At 39.7% G+C, this 15,204-nt stretch overlaps 1 protein-coding gene across 9 annotated transcripts in view; it reads left to right on the forward strand.

The window, feature by feature from the left end:
* Positions 1-812: 812 nt before the first annotated feature.
* The window catches only part of cps1 (carbamoyl-phosphate synthase 1, mitochondrial), a 40,067-nt gene continuing 25,675 nt past the window's right edge, over positions 813-15,204 (forward strand). For all 9 annotated transcript variants that reach the window (XR_009791173.1, XR_009791174.1, XR_009791175.1 and 6 more), the window contains exons 1-25: positions 813-1,109; positions 2,290-2,399; positions 2,480-2,624; positions 3,944-4,033; positions 4,124-4,180; positions 4,804-4,896; positions 4,979-5,068; positions 5,496-5,624; positions 6,055-6,161; positions 6,358-6,499; positions 6,687-6,764; positions 6,864-6,962; positions 7,093-7,188; positions 7,360-7,549; positions 7,697-7,854; positions 7,959-8,087; positions 8,709-8,853; positions 9,014-9,224; positions 10,684-10,882; positions 11,000-11,176; positions 11,701-11,819; positions 13,017-13,158; positions 13,327-13,392; positions 13,565-13,628; positions 13,805-13,986. Coding sequence is in view for 4 of the 9 variants with exons in the window: in XM_061792865.1 (XP_061648849.1) it covers positions 984-1,109; positions 2,290-2,399; positions 2,480-2,624; positions 3,944-4,033; positions 4,124-4,180; positions 4,804-4,896; positions 4,979-5,068; positions 5,496-5,624; positions 6,055-6,161; positions 6,358-6,499; positions 6,687-6,764; positions 6,864-6,962; positions 7,093-7,188; positions 7,360-7,549; positions 7,697-7,854; positions 7,959-8,087; positions 8,709-8,853; positions 9,014-9,224; positions 10,684-10,882; positions 11,000-11,176; positions 11,701-11,819; positions 13,017-13,158; positions 13,327-13,392; positions 13,565-13,628; positions 13,805-13,986 (3,144 nt within the window). In the remaining 5 variants the exon portion in view is untranslated. The remainder of the gene's footprint in view (positions 1,110-2,289; positions 2,400-2,479; positions 2,625-3,943; positions 4,034-4,123; positions 4,181-4,803; positions 4,897-4,978; positions 5,069-5,495; positions 5,625-6,054; positions 6,162-6,357; positions 6,500-6,686; positions 6,765-6,863; positions 6,963-7,092; positions 7,189-7,359; positions 7,550-7,696; positions 7,855-7,958; positions 8,088-8,708; positions 8,854-9,013; positions 9,225-10,683; positions 10,883-10,999; positions 11,177-11,700; positions 11,820-13,016; positions 13,159-13,326; positions 13,393-13,564; positions 13,629-13,804; positions 13,987-15,204) is intronic.

Here is a 15,204-nt window from a genome sequence, read left to right on the forward strand (position 1 = left end):
TTGCAGTGATCAGCAAATACACAGACCCCTCTAATCCTACTGCCATGGAGTTTCCATATGGTCCATTTTGGGGCTTCTTTTTTCTTTTTTTTCCATCAAGCAACTGCCCCCAAAAGAGGGCTATTACACTTCTTTTTTTGTGTTCGTAAAAGCACACCACAACTGTTTATTAAGCGTGACCCCCATGTTTAACATATGGAACGATATATAGTATATAGTATAAGTATGTATGTATGTAGGTTAGGTCGGTTGGATGGATATTTAGAAAGATATTTAGCTAGATTGCTATCTATCTATCTATCTATCTATCTATCTATCTATCTATCTATCTATCTATCTATCTATCTATCTATCTATCAATCTATCTATCTATCTATCTATCTATCTATCTATCTATCTATCTATCTATCTCGAAAACAGTTTTATTTCTTTACTTTCAGTGAGGTAAAATAAGCAACTAATGAACACTTAAATTCTTAAATTTAACCCACAAGTGGAGTAAATTCATCAATTAAAAAATATTTCTTATCTAATTATAGTATGGTAAACTGAGTAACACTGTGTTGGTTTTAAATTAAATGTGACGAGAAAATTACACTCAATGAATGTAATTAGCCTTAAATAAATATTCTAACCTAGATTAAAAAAAATATTTTCATGCAAAATGAATGCTATATTGTAATTGGTTGAAGGCCATGTCCGTGCAGTTGTTTTACGTACACTAAGAGGACCAATCAAATACCGGAGCGCATGAAGGATGCGTAAAATAAATTTGTGTCATCCAATCAGCTGTCACCTCACATTACTGAATTGTTCGGCCACTCGGGGCTGCCCTGCCTTCCTGAACTCTTTCATTCCCGTTTGAAATCACCATTTGTACTTGTTGTTTGCACTTCGTTGATCAACAGAGTCCATTTTTGAATCATCCTTTAAGCTCTGTTGAAACCTGTCGTACAGAGCAGCGAGCGACATTGTTGGGTAATATGACCAAAATCCTGCGAGCTTGCAGCGCTGTCAACATTGTGAGACACTGGCGTGTAGTTGGAAACAAAGTTGGGAAAACGCCGGCATGGTTGCGACTTCAAACTGCTCAGCTTTTTAGTGTCAAGGTAAGGGAAGCGCGGTTGTCGTTTGTATCCGCTGTGACACTTTCATTCATTCCCCAAGGAGTTGACTCTGGCCGCAACAGTCTCCGTCAAATCATTGCTGAAGCTGATCATTCCGTTCCTATTGAGAGGCATGGAAACCTCTCCAAACGTAAAGCGGCTTCTGAATTCACTTTAAATCGGCTCAGTAATATCAACCTATACCGGCTCTTTAAGTAGAGCAAAGTGAATTGAAGTTATCAGTTATACATGCATACTTGATTTATATTCTGTTCTGTGACGTTGTCATTCACCCACATTTGAACGTTGTGAAGATTGGAACCACTGTTTAGGGTGGCATTAGTGATACTGGAGGGCTTTTCCTCCAGCATCACAGAAACATGCATGTTGGGTTCAATAAAGACTGTAATTTGTGCATAGGTGTCCATACGAATGGCTGTTTGTCTGTATATGTGCCCTATGATTGACTGGTGACAGGTGAGTGTACATCCCTTCTCGTTGTAAATCAGCTGGGGGGGCTGCCTGCCTGCCTGCCTGCCACCGAATGAGGACACACGCTATGAAAAATGGATGGATGGATGAATGTATTTGAGGATGAGGAGTTTTGAAGAGACAAAAATGATTACACCAACACACACAGGGAAGAATGACAATATCTAGTATTTGAGCATTCACAGCACAATCATGTTGTTCTATGGTGTAAAGGTCCTGCTCATAGTCAGTTTAACTTCCATCCATTTTCTGAGCCGCTTCTCCTCACTAGGGTCGCGGGCGTGCTGGAGCCTATCCCAGCTGTCATCGGGCAGTAGGCAGGGTACGCCCTGAACTGGTTGCCAGCCAATCGCAGGGCACATACAAACAATCAACCATTCGCACTCACATGCACACCTACGGGCAATTTATAGTCTCCAATTAATGCATGTTTTGGGGATGTGGGAGGAAACCGGAGTGCCCGGAGAAAACCCACGCAGGCACGGGGAGAACATGCAAACTCCACACAGGCGGGGCCGAGGATTGAACCCGGGTCCTCAGAACTGTGAGGCTGACGCTCTAACCAGTTGTCCACCGTGCTGCCCAGTTTAACTTTAAAAAAAAAAAAAAAGTACTTTCGGTTTCATCAAATTTCTACTGTATATTGGGAGCATTTTTTTAACGTTTAAATTTGATCTTTTCTACTCACCAGGCCCAGACAGCACACCTGGTCTTGGAAGATGGCACCCAGATGAAAGGGTTTTCCTTTGGATATGATGCTTCAGTTGCTGGGGAACTGGTCTTCAATACAGGCCTTGTAGGGTAGGTGAGCCCTTCAACTTCAACTTCATAATAATGGATGCCCGCGTCACCACAATACAATGGTTTCATGGTCTCATTAGATATCCTGAAGCCTTGACAGACCCCAGTTACAGGGGTCAGATCCTGACTTTGACATACCCGCTTGTGGGGAACTACGGTGTACCGAACACGCACAAACTGGATAAGCTTGGCCTGAGAAAACATGTGGAATCTGATGGCATCCAGGTATGAAGCGCTGCGCTGTTTCATAGGTTAAATCAGGGGTGTCAAACTCATTTTTGTCACGGGCCACATCGTAGTTATGACTTCCCCCGGAGGGCCGCTACAACTGTGAACCCATATCAATGAAAAATGACCTCATATACTCTAATCACATACAGTATACACAACACATTGATGAGTAACCACTTTTGAAATCAGAAGCCTATAAAAACATGTTTTTCGACTATTACGTTTCTTTTCAAAGTGGGATTGGTAACAAAAAAATGCTTGCAAATATCTCAATGGTATTACACCAGAGCACAATGAGCAATTTTGATTTGCTTTCGCGGGCCACATAAAATGATGTGGCGGGCCGGATGTGGCCCCCGGGCCACCAGTTTGCCACCTGTGGGTTAAATCCATATTTTTTCATGGCTAGGTTGAAACCCAAGCTTAAAGACTTCACACACCTCATAGGGTGAGCTGGATCTTATTTCAGCTGACTTCGGGAGAGAGGGGTACGCCCAGCCAATCGCAGGGCACATACTGTATAGACAAACAATCATTCAAGCTCACATTCACACCTAACGACAATTTAGAGTCTTCAAAGAACATAACATGCATGCTTTTGGAATGTGGGAGGAACCTGGAATCCCCGGAGAAAACCCACGCAAGTACGGGGATAACATGCAAACATAATGCCTGGATTCAAACCTCCAACCGCTTAACTGTGAGGCGGATATGTGAACAATTTACATTCAATTCTTTTATTATAATTGTCGATTTAAAAAAAAAAAATCAAATGGTTTATAAAAATATAATAATCAGTAATTATTTCATGTAATTATGTAATACGATGAGGAGATTATACATTTCTGTTGTTTTGCAGTTATAATCAGCCCCCTGAGGGAGAACATGACTCTGAGGCCCGTGATGAAAACTAAAATAGTTTGATAAGCCTACTTTTGATGGTTTATTGTGTGAGCTGAAGTCTCACGAGATAGTGTATGTCAAGGTCCACATGCATTATGATGGTTTGACTTTAGAGGCATATTTTTGTAAACTTCCTATTCCAAATATCGCATCTTCAGTGCCATTTGACTTTTGAGGTTTCGTTTTATATCATTAAACACCAAATTATCATCAAAAAACACTTTAGTATTGCCATTGATGATGATTTTCCTTCAGTGATCCTTGCACTACGGTGTAGGAAATTTAATTTCCATGTATGCTGTCATAAAAGGATATTTTCTTCTTCACACAAAGTTAGGTTCTGTATTGTATTTCTTTGGGATTTTCAGTCGACCCTTTCAATGGATTAAATTGTGCTTTTATGTCTCAAGGTATCTGGTCTTCTGGTTCAAAACTACAGTGATGAGTACAGCCACTGGAACTCTGTCAAGTCTCTGGGTCAATGGCTGCAAGAAGAGAAGGTAGGTGCTCTGTGTGTATACTAGATACAGTAGGTATGGGCTTTCTTGTTTGTCATTGAAATTGTAAAATTGTATTTCACTTCTTGAAAGGTTCCTGCACTCTTTGGGATCGACACCAGAAAGTTAACCAAGACCATCAGAGACAAGGTGCTCTCGTTGTTCTGCCACATATTATACTTAACGGAGACACTATGCATTTTTTTTCACAAATAAAAACTTCCCTTGTCTTTCTAAAATATTTGAGACATGTTTCAGTCAAAATGCACCAAGAATCAAGAAATAGAGATCACTTTTGGGGAGCAATTACAAAAACTTTTTGGGGAGCTTTCTTGTCTTGTCTTGACCTTGGAAGAAAAGTAACACAAGCAACCAAAAAGAAAGCAGCAATTATATTTTCATGTGTGGAGATGACATTTCATCATCAAGGTGTCCCTCTGAATTACATGTATCAGTTAGTGTGCAAATCCATGCATCAGTTCTGCTGGGTATCAGAAGCTAACGCTGTTAGTGTACATTTATTTGCTCTTTTGGTCCGATTGTGATGTCACAATCTAAATGGGTTGCTTTCAGACAATTTTTTTGAATGAGGCAGCTCACAAAGAATTTACTACGTTGTATAATTTCAAATTGTGATATACAGTAGGTAGACACTCCAGAGTCACAACTTTAAAAAAATTTTTTTTTTTTTAATAAAGGCAATTAAAAAGTCCGTTTTCCATAATACAGTAAAACCCCTTTAAAGACCATTCCCACTTGTTCTTTCTCCTCAGGGCACCGTTCTTGGAAAGATTGAATTTGATGGGCAACCTGTTGAGATAGCAGACCCTAACCAAAAAAATCTCATAGCAGAGGTCTCAACAAAAGTAAAGGCAACATTTACTTAGTGTTGATTTCTTCTTCTGGTGAACGCTAACTTCTTTCTTTCTTTCTCCTCTCACTCAACAGGAATCCAAAGTTTTTGGAAGAGGAAACCCTGTCAAAGTGGTAGCAGTTGATTGTGGTATTAAGCATAATATAATTCGCCTGCTGGTTAAGGTGAGAACGTGCAAGGCCCTTAAGTTCAACTTCCCTGTTGAAATTTAGAAACATTTCACAGCATGATTCAGGAAATTTGAAATGATAATGTCAGTCTTTAACAGTCGCAACTAATAGTCAACCAGCTGGGGTGAAAATTAGCTTCTCATTGGTGTCGCTCCATGAATTCACATTGCTTCTCATAATCGAGACTTTATCTTGGGGGGTTGCGGGAATGATTTCAGTGTCCATCTGCGGTCTTCATTAGTAAGTCTGTCCATGGAAAATATTTATTTGTCCTGAATGTTCATCTTTTGTAGTCTTTTGTGTGTTATGTTATGTAAATCTACGGCTAAATTGTTACTCAAAGCTTCTGACTCTCTCCAAGAAAAACAGTAATAGCTAGTTTCGTATGTTGCCACTTTAACTAAATGTGTCTATGTGCCAGCGGGGTGCAGAAGTTCACTTAGTACCATGGGACCAGGACTTGTTGAGCCTAAGCTATGATGGACTGTTCATCTCCAATGGACCAGGAGATCCGTCCCTCGCTGAGGCACTCATCCACAATGTCCGCAAGGTAGGATAAGAGCTGGCTTCTGTTTTGTTTCAATACAACCCTCTACTGTTTAGTGTTGATTTAGATTTAGATTTTACCCCAGGTATAAACCTCCTATCTGTACAATACCCATAACAAAATTACAAACCACATAAATGTTATACCTTTTGTGGAACCTAAAATGATAGGAATTTTAGTTAATCAGTTCCTGGGTGAAACTACTGACATTTTCAAAATTTATTAACTTAACAGACAATGTTTTAATGAACATTTCAAAATTCTCAAAGCCATACAATTGTACAAATGGGTGCAGTAAAAGTGATTATGTAGAGGCCCCTAACTCTTTTACATTAACTGTCACACAAGAAAAAAATACCTCAGAGATGTTTACATTTGAGATGCCACTATATTAAATATCCTAAATCATGTTGATCTTGTTTGTTTTGTGTAGGTGTTGGAGAGTGATCGTCCCCAGCCTGTGTTTGGTATCTGTATGGGCAATCAGATCACTGCCCTTGCTGCTGGTGCTAAGTCCTATAAACTACCAATGGGCAACAGGTGAGTGTCTTCAGAATTAAATGGCTTTAGGTCAGAATAGTTCTGTGCTTGCTGCATTTAAAGGCGTACATACTGAACACAGATGATATTTGGGTTTAGTGTAGTACCTACTGTACATTGATGGCTGTATTGCATAGATTTTGAAATTCACTAAAGTATAGATGCACAGTGTATCATTTGTATGTGTGTTCCCCAGAGGTCAGAACCAGCCGGTACTGAATTTGATGACAGGCCAGGCCTTCATTACTGCACAGAACCACGGCTATGGCATAGATAGCGAGTCCCTGCCCCCAGGGTGGAGCCCGCTTTTCATCAACGCCAATGATGGCACAAATGAGGTTAGTTTCACTCATTGTAAATGACTTTCAGGAAAACATGCCATATGAAATTTTCTATGCCATGAATAAAGATTGCTCTCGTCTCGGCTCATGAAATATGTAGTGAAAGAGGAGAAACCTCCATGGGGAGAGTGTAATACTGTTGACTTGATTTTGTGCACTCACATCAAATTTGGATGTTTCGCAGGGCATCATGCACAACACTAAACCTGTTTTCACGGCTCAGTTCCACCCAGAGGCCAAAGGCGGCCCCACTGACACAGAGGTATTTAAAGACTTAACTTGGTCTAATACCAGTAAGTGCAATCCCCAAGTATTATGCTTTTCTAGTACTGTAATGTCATTTGTCATTTTATTTGTACAGTTCCTTTTTGACACCTTCATGGCCCTGATCAAAAAAGGAAAAGATGCCAACATAGTGTCAGTCATGCCGAAGAAACCGTGCATCTCCCCCAGAGTTCAGGTATGTTTCTATTGTCAAAAATAGTAATGTCAGGTTAATATCTTAAATTCTTCTATTTTGTTGAACTTGCTGTATAGTTGCTCTATCTGTTTTGCCTTCAACTTAACTGCATATACTCTTTTGAGTGAAGGTTTCAAAGGTGCTGGTACTGGGTTCTGGAGGCTTATCTATTGGTCAGGCTGGAGAGTTTGATTACTCTGGGTCTCAGGCTGTCAAGGCAATGAAGGTTTATAACATTTATAAAGTATGTATTGTCTTACTTAGTCTGTAGTCTCTGCTGTATGAGAAGAAAATATGGATATGTCATTGCAGGAAAAGCCCTGTTACTGGTATCATCATACGTTCATGTCATGTGTACCTTCACTAAATAACTTGTAACTGTAAAATGTGGTCATAGGAAGAGAATCTGAAGACAGTGCTCATGAACCCCAACATAGCCTCAGTCCAGACCAATGAAATCGGCACCAAGCAGGCTGATTCGGTCTACTTTCTGCCTGTCACATCGCAATTTGTTACTGATGTGATTAAGGCCGAGCGTCCTGATGGCATCCTGCTTTCCATGGGTGGACAGACTGCCCTCAACTGTGGTGCGACAAAGCCTTTTTACTTGTTTTTAATGTAGCTCATGTTTGTGAAATTAGGTTACAATAATATTTTGTAAATGTACAACTGAGAAGGGAAATCATACTTCATTTAATATCCTTTTTTTGTATTTTGATTTGTATTGTTTCCAGGAGTAGAATTGTTTCAGCAGGGTGTCCTGGACCAGTATGGAGTAAAAGTCCTGGGAACGCCAGTCGAGTCCATCATGGCCACAGAGGACAGGCAGATATTTGCTGAAAAACTCAAGGAGATCAATGAAAAGATTGCACCCAGTATGGCTGTGGAGTCTGTAAGAATACAAGTGTGAAAACAGGTTCTGCAGTAGATTCCTGGCAAAGTAATTTTACTTTGTGGGAAATAATAGATAATAAAATGTGCTTTTGTAACATTCAGGTTTGTGATGCCTTGAAAGCTGCAGAACAGATAGGCTATCCAGTGATGCTGCGATCAGCCTATGCCCTGGGAGGCCTGGGCTCAGGTCTGTGCGCCAACAAGGAAAAACTGGCGGAAACTGCTAACAAGGTAAGAATGGTCAATGCTTGTCATGATGTAAACGTTTGTGGACACTTGTTTTCAGGGCTCCCGATTATTATGGAAAACAAGCAAAATGGTTGAATCAGTTTTCCCACTCTTTGAAAACTATAGAATTATTGGCAAAACATCTGTTCCGTACCATCTATCTGACAGTTAACTGCGAGAATATGTGTTGAAGCGCCGCACATCCAAATTTCTTACCCTATCTGCTTTGATCTCACTTTTTAGGCCACTGCTATTTGATCTGCATTTCTATTTACTAACATGCAAACGGTGGGGATTCTGTCTGTACATGTACATGCTGTCGTAAAATTCCATGGAGGAGTTCTGGAAAATTAGAGGGAACACAATACTTCCTAATTTTGCATATAACCTCCTTTGCCAACTACAATGCTTCTATGTGTGCCTTTAAGTGGTTCCATCATAGGAAGAATATGGTAGTTCTATTTTACATGAAATTCTATGAAAATCAGATGTGACGTAAGTTCAGTATATGTATGCTGTCAAAGTAAGGCAGTGGACATTTTAATTTACATTTTGCAGTCTTCTGTGTTAGATAGTAAATAACATTCAAGGGTTATATTGTTAGTTATTTTGTGCATTTACTAGGCTTTGGCCATGAGCAGTCAGATCCTGGTGGAGAAGTCGATGCTTGGTTGGAAGGAAGTGGAATACGAGGTGGTGAGAGACGTTGCAGATAATTGTGTCACCGTTTGCAACATGGAAAACTTTGACCCACTGGGTATTCACACAGGTATTAAAAAACATTGACATCATTTGTGTTTTGTTTATTATTTCAGTAAAATACAATATGATTTGGTTTACTTCTGACCATTTCTGATGTTCTCACCAAACATTTATATCCAACATTTTACTGCACTATTCATCCATATAGTCCTCTTCCTCATCTTCAGGTGACTCCATTGTGGTGGCACCGAGCCAGACGTTGTCCAATGAGGAGTACCACATGCTTCGTGAAACGGCCATCAAAGTGGTTCGCCATCTTGGTATTGTAGGTGAATGTAACATCCAGTACGCGCTCCACCCATCGTCCCTGGAGTATTGCATCATTGAAGTTAATGCTCGGCTCTCAAGAAGCTCAGCTCTCGCATCCAAAGCCACTGGGTAAGAGACTGACTAATATAAGGTAAATATGCACTCACTCAAAAGAGATCCAATACAAAAGCTGTATTACAAACTTGTCATTACAATGATTTAAAAAAGAAAGAGAATATAAACAATACTGCGGAGTTTCATACCTTTCCCACACTGCTAGTGGGATTAATATATTGTTCTTAGAGTGTGTAAACATTTAGTTCTGGTCTGGTCCAAAGCTGAACGTAATACATTGTGCATTCTACAGCATACATATGGTCTTGGTTCACTTCATTCAAACTGTTACTTTTGGTGTCATCAAAAGTTGCAACACTTTTTTTTGGGGCGCCTCAGTGGGGCCGTTGGACCGCACTGGATCCCTCTGTGTGGGCCGCTCTCGGGTGGACTCCTGGGCCTGAACTCTCCTCGTTTGAGTGGGTGGGGTCCTCACCTCCCGCGATGCAGGCACAGCAATTACAGAACACTTCTGACGGTCATTGTGCATTCGAAATGGTGTCAATTCACTTGCAGGTGTCTGCAGGCACACACCCCTGGGATTTATTCGCTGGGTGTGGGGCCACTCACTCATTGCGACTTATGACTGTGAATTTCTTGGCTATCCCCTCACTCACACTCTGGTCCTTTAGACGTTCATAATTTACATAGCCACTCCCACCACACTTCAGTTGTACAGCCAATTCACCACCCTTGTCCTGCATGCTTCTTCTCCTGTCCTTGTCCTGTCTTATCTTTTCCTGTCCTTCCCTCACAGGGTGTAGCACTACTACCCCATACGAAACTCATATCCAATGTCATTGTTCTAGGTATATAATGATTTACTTTCCTCATCTTGTTTACAGCTCGTGCTTTGTCTTTTGTTGTCTTCTTTTCTCACTCACCTCTAGAAAGCTTGTTCTGTTCGACTGATCGACTTTGATTCTCAATAAATATCCATTAAAATGCTAAGAAACCACAGCGGCAGCTTAAAAAGTCCACTGTGACACAGTACAACTGTTCCAGCATAAAAGGGATATAGATCCTCCTTTCTGCTTGACCTAACAGCCGAACATTTTTTAAAATAAATTTAAAAAATGCATGCAAAGCAAAAGCCATTATATATGTCACGACCTGATTTGACAGTATTTGTGACATATTATCACCAGTTGAGATCTCAAAGACCTTCTAAAATATAAAAGGTCTGAAAACAGCAAGACTGACTCATCCTGCCGGGTTCATTTGATAGATCGGTTTAGTGGTTTATGGGGTTATTTATCTTATTATAGGATTCATTTTCAAATAAGTCTTGGACGTACTTTTTGAAGTATCTGTCAACTTGTCTAGTGTGCACCAGGTTTTAGAGGATTGCATGGCACATTATCAATTTAACCACACTACTTAAACAATTAAACTCTTCTGGTCATAAACAAATGTATTACTGACCTCTTATTGATTATTTTGGTCTCCCTGCATGATGTCCCATGTATCACAGATACCCCTTGGCATTTGTGGCTGCTAAGTTAGCTCTTGGGATCCCCTTGCCTGCGATAAAGAATTCTGTATCTGAAAAGACCACAGCCTGCTTTGAGCCCAGTTTAGACTACATCGTCACCAAGATCCCCCGCTGGGACCTGGACCGCTTTCAGGGGATGTCAAGCGAAATAGGCAGTGCGATGAAGAGTGTTGGAGAGGTGATGGATATCAGTCACTCATTCACATACTGTATTTGGGATTATGAGCACGTCACAAACTTTGGTGTGATTTATATATAGTAAATATATATAGATATATCAATCTAATGGATTTAGGTGATGGCAGTGGGACGTACTTTTGAGGAGAGCATGCAGAAGGCCCTGAGGATGTGCCATCCATCAGTGGATGGCTTTATGCCCCGATTGCCTCTCAAAAAAGCCTGGACAAACACACAGAACTTGCAACAGGAGCTTGCCGTGCCTTCCAGCACCAGAATTTTCTCCATTGCTAAGGTGCACTAATCTTTCATATTTTACTGTGAAGACATTCTGCTGTTTACACATAAAGTTAAGTTGTCACAGGCATAAATTCTTATCCCTCTGGGCTACTGGTGTACTTTGTTGGGAATATTCTTACGAACATGTTTGTACGTTTCGATTTACCATCAATAGTTGAACAATAGCTTAAAGTTGGATCATGCAGAATAGCGCCATGTAACAACATGATGACATGCCAACATGAGGACTCCACCTTCCGCCGGCAATCATTCCGTCATATTAAGCACCTTCCACCGGCAATCATTCCGTCACATTTAAGACACGTTTTATGAGAGAGCAACAAAATGAATTTTTTTCTCTGTCTAATATCTTCTCTCCACCATCCATTATTTGGAGCAGTACTTGAACAAGCAGTAATTTTAGGTTCTATTGAAGAAAATGTGTTTGATTTCTGCCCTTGCAACGAGGAGACTGAATGATGAACTTGATTATGATGAATTATAGATCTGCTGCATCTGTTTCATGTTTCTCCCCTTAAGGCCCTCCACAGCGGTATGAGTGTAGATCAGATCCACCAGCTGACAGCCATTGACATGTGGTTCCTGTACAAACTCCAAAGGATCGCACAACTGGAGCAACACCTTGCAAACTACAAAAGGTAATATAAACATACTGTACAGTATAGTGATGTCATCTTTTCAGCTTCATGGTCTGAAGACAAATTTATTAAATAGTTAGTATTCATACTACACTGGTTTTTATTTACTATTCTAAAGAAATTACAGCCACTCATTTGAATAATTTAACCATATATTTAGTACTAACAATGTGGTCTGTAATGTACTGTTGTACTATGACATTGGAAAGAAATACAGTACGACATTCACCTTTCCCTTTCCATGCATTTATTTCAATTAAATGTTATGTGAATCCAAATAAAATTACATTTAATATTGGGAATATCTGTGACCAAACTTGTGAGGATGGTCACCTGACCCAAAGCACAAGGAGCCAAATGTTGATAACATCAATGTGTTCTAATGCGTCTGCTGCTGTCTGCAACTCTTTGCGTTTGCCTTTCAATACCTAAAATAACATGTTGCACTTTCTGGAAAATTACATTTCAAATACCTCAAATAAAAAAACTGTGAATTTGACTTTACTCCGCCACAGATTTCCTTTTCACTCTTACTGTTAAATAATAGATGGCTGGTTGTCCTATGCACAGCCTTCCATGCTTCAGCCTTTTGTAGTCTCCATAGCCTCTGGGGTAGAAGCTATTAAGATGGACACATTATAGTAGGCTGCTGGCAGCTGGACGCCCCACAGAGTCAAGTTCAGGTGGACTTGCGGCCCCCTTGAGCCGCAGGATCATTATATATGCGCATCACTTAGTTGGGTTCTTCTATTGTGATAGCTTGGACAAATAGAAAAGAAACATAAATGGAAGTGAGTAATGTTCTTATTTGGTAGTGCTCCAGTGAAGTGTCTTTCTGAGATTTGTTCAAATTATTGTGACTAAATGTGATTAATAGTCGTCTTTTTTAAATTCCTTTTTGCTAGTGTTTCTATCAGGTTGAAAGACTGTCTCAGACCAGATAAAACCCACAAATAATACATTTTAAATAAGGTCAAAATCAGTGTTAATGATGTCTGTACTGATTTTAAATGCTTCTTGCTTACTGTAGCATAGTTTTTGCTTAATCTGTTTTTGCCGGTTTAAAAACTACATGAGAATAAAGTAAGATTTTTTTTTTTTTAAACTATATTTTCTCATTTATTTTGAAAAATAAATATAAGCAAATTGATTTGATGTCATGATGATTTTATCTTCTTTAAATTCCATCTCCTCTAGTCTTTCAGTGCCGAAGAGCCTGCTTCTGCGGGCCAAGCAAGAAGGCTTCTCGGACCGACAGCTTGGTCTGATTTTGGGCATCACTGAGGGAGCAGCTCGACAGATGAGGCTCAGTCATGGTATCAGACCGTGGATCAAACAGGTGAGTGACACCAGATTCTTGCTTCTAGTGAAGGTTACTGACAAATACCAACACGAATAGCAAAACCAGCATTTTTAAATATGAACTTGTGCTGCTTCTCGTCCCACATCTGTCATGAATTATTATTTTGTTTTAAATTTTTGTGTAATATTTAAATTTACTTCTCAGATTGATACATTGGCAGCAGAGTATCCCACCAAAACCAACTATCTGTATTGCACCTATCATGGGGAGGTGAGAAGTTTAACTATCTTTTCTTAGACGAGACGGTTGTTATAAAAGCATTTCCCCCAAAAACATTTGTTTACATGAAACGTTTTAAAAACAGAAACATATTTATAGTAGTATTACACAAATATTTTTCAGAGTAAACTAATTACTGATGATTGATGACTCAATTCACTAGGAGCATGACCTGGACTTTCAAGACCAGTCAATTATGGTTCTTGGTTGTGGGCCCTATCACATCGGTAAGTGTTTTAAATATACTTTAAGCTTCCTTCATTATATATGTATATATATATATATATATATATATATATGTATATATATAAATAAATAAATAAAATACTGTCATGTATTTTTCTCTGCGTCATCACCAGTCATGGCAAAAAATAATACTTTTATTATCTGCTCTGTCCACCAGGGAGCAGTGTTGAGTTCGACTGGTGTGCAGTGTCTAGCATCAGAGCCTTGAGACAGATGGGCAGAAAGACAGTTGTGGTCAACCATAACCCTGAGACAGTGAGCACTGATTTTGATGAGTGTGACCGCCTGTACTTTGAGGAGCTGACCCTGGAGCGCATCCTGGACATCACCCAACAAGAGGTCAGCACCCATTGAGCATTTTTATGTGGTGAAGTACAAATTCTAGGGTTTTTGTCTGCTGGCCAAGTGGTCAAGAACCTTAGACGGCAACAATGATTGGGATTTCAGCTGCACAGTATTTTAATTACAGCAGCAGTAGTCTGAAGCTGTGTCTTTTGGGCAATCTTAAACCCTCCTGGCCATCTACAGTATATTTAATGCTGGCATTTTCCATCAGAACAGCAAGACAGCTCATTCCAAAGCGTTGATCATTACTGTATCTCAAATTTAAATGTTGTTTCAAATTGTTTATACCACACAGTACAATACAAATATGTTGCTAGATGCATAAATTGCCATGGCGTACACTTCACAAAATCAGACACTTAATTTTACTGAGCAACAAGAATTTCAAATTGTATCAACCCAGTAACCAGAAAAACATAAGCATCTGTATTTCTGTTGTTGTTCTTTTGTTTCATCCATGTTATGGATAATTTCAGCTTTATCTAATGTGATCAAGGTGTGTTTTGACATCAGTTTATGCATCGGATTTCAGGTTCACAATCTCAAATATGTTTTTTCGATATTGAATTTGGAAGAGATTTTGCTACATTTTTTTTCCTTCAATTTATCTGTGTTTTCTTAAAGGGAAAGGCCACTTTGACCCTTTTGGTCACAATGATTCAGATACATCAAGATAAAAGGATAATGTCCAACCATCCTTCTTTATTTGTAGCACTTCACACTCACATTTGCACCTGTGGACAATTTATTATTCAGTGAACCTAACAGGCATATTTTGGGGAATGAATTACCGGACAGGGAGAACATGCAGCACGTGCAAAATTCACCCAGGAAGGCCGGATCCAAAATTCAAACCCCTCAAACTGTGAGGCTGATTTACATTCGCACACACGCCATATGAACATTTTAGTCTTCAATTAATCTACTTTGCATGTTTTTGGAATGTGTAAACCGGAGTACCTGGAAAGACCCCTAGCCAAGCATGGGGACAACATACAAACTCCACACAGGATTCAAACTCAGAACCTCAGAACTGTGAAGCAGACGTGCTAACCACTCAACCGCCGCTTGTCATAAAAGATAATGTATGATTCATAATTAAATTGTATCTTCATGTAACATTGTAGCAGGTTAATGTTAAGATTCTTTTCATCCTCGTGAATATTAGTCATACTGGGCATCACTCATCTAATTTGCCGTGTGTTGAGCCTA

This window comes from Phyllopteryx taeniolatus, chromosome 12, assembly GCF_024500385.1.
Source record: "Phyllopteryx taeniolatus isolate TA_2022b chromosome 12, UOR_Ptae_1.2, whole genome shotgun sequence".
NCBI lineage: Eukaryota > Metazoa > Chordata > Actinopteri > Syngnathiformes > Syngnathidae > Phyllopteryx > Phyllopteryx taeniolatus.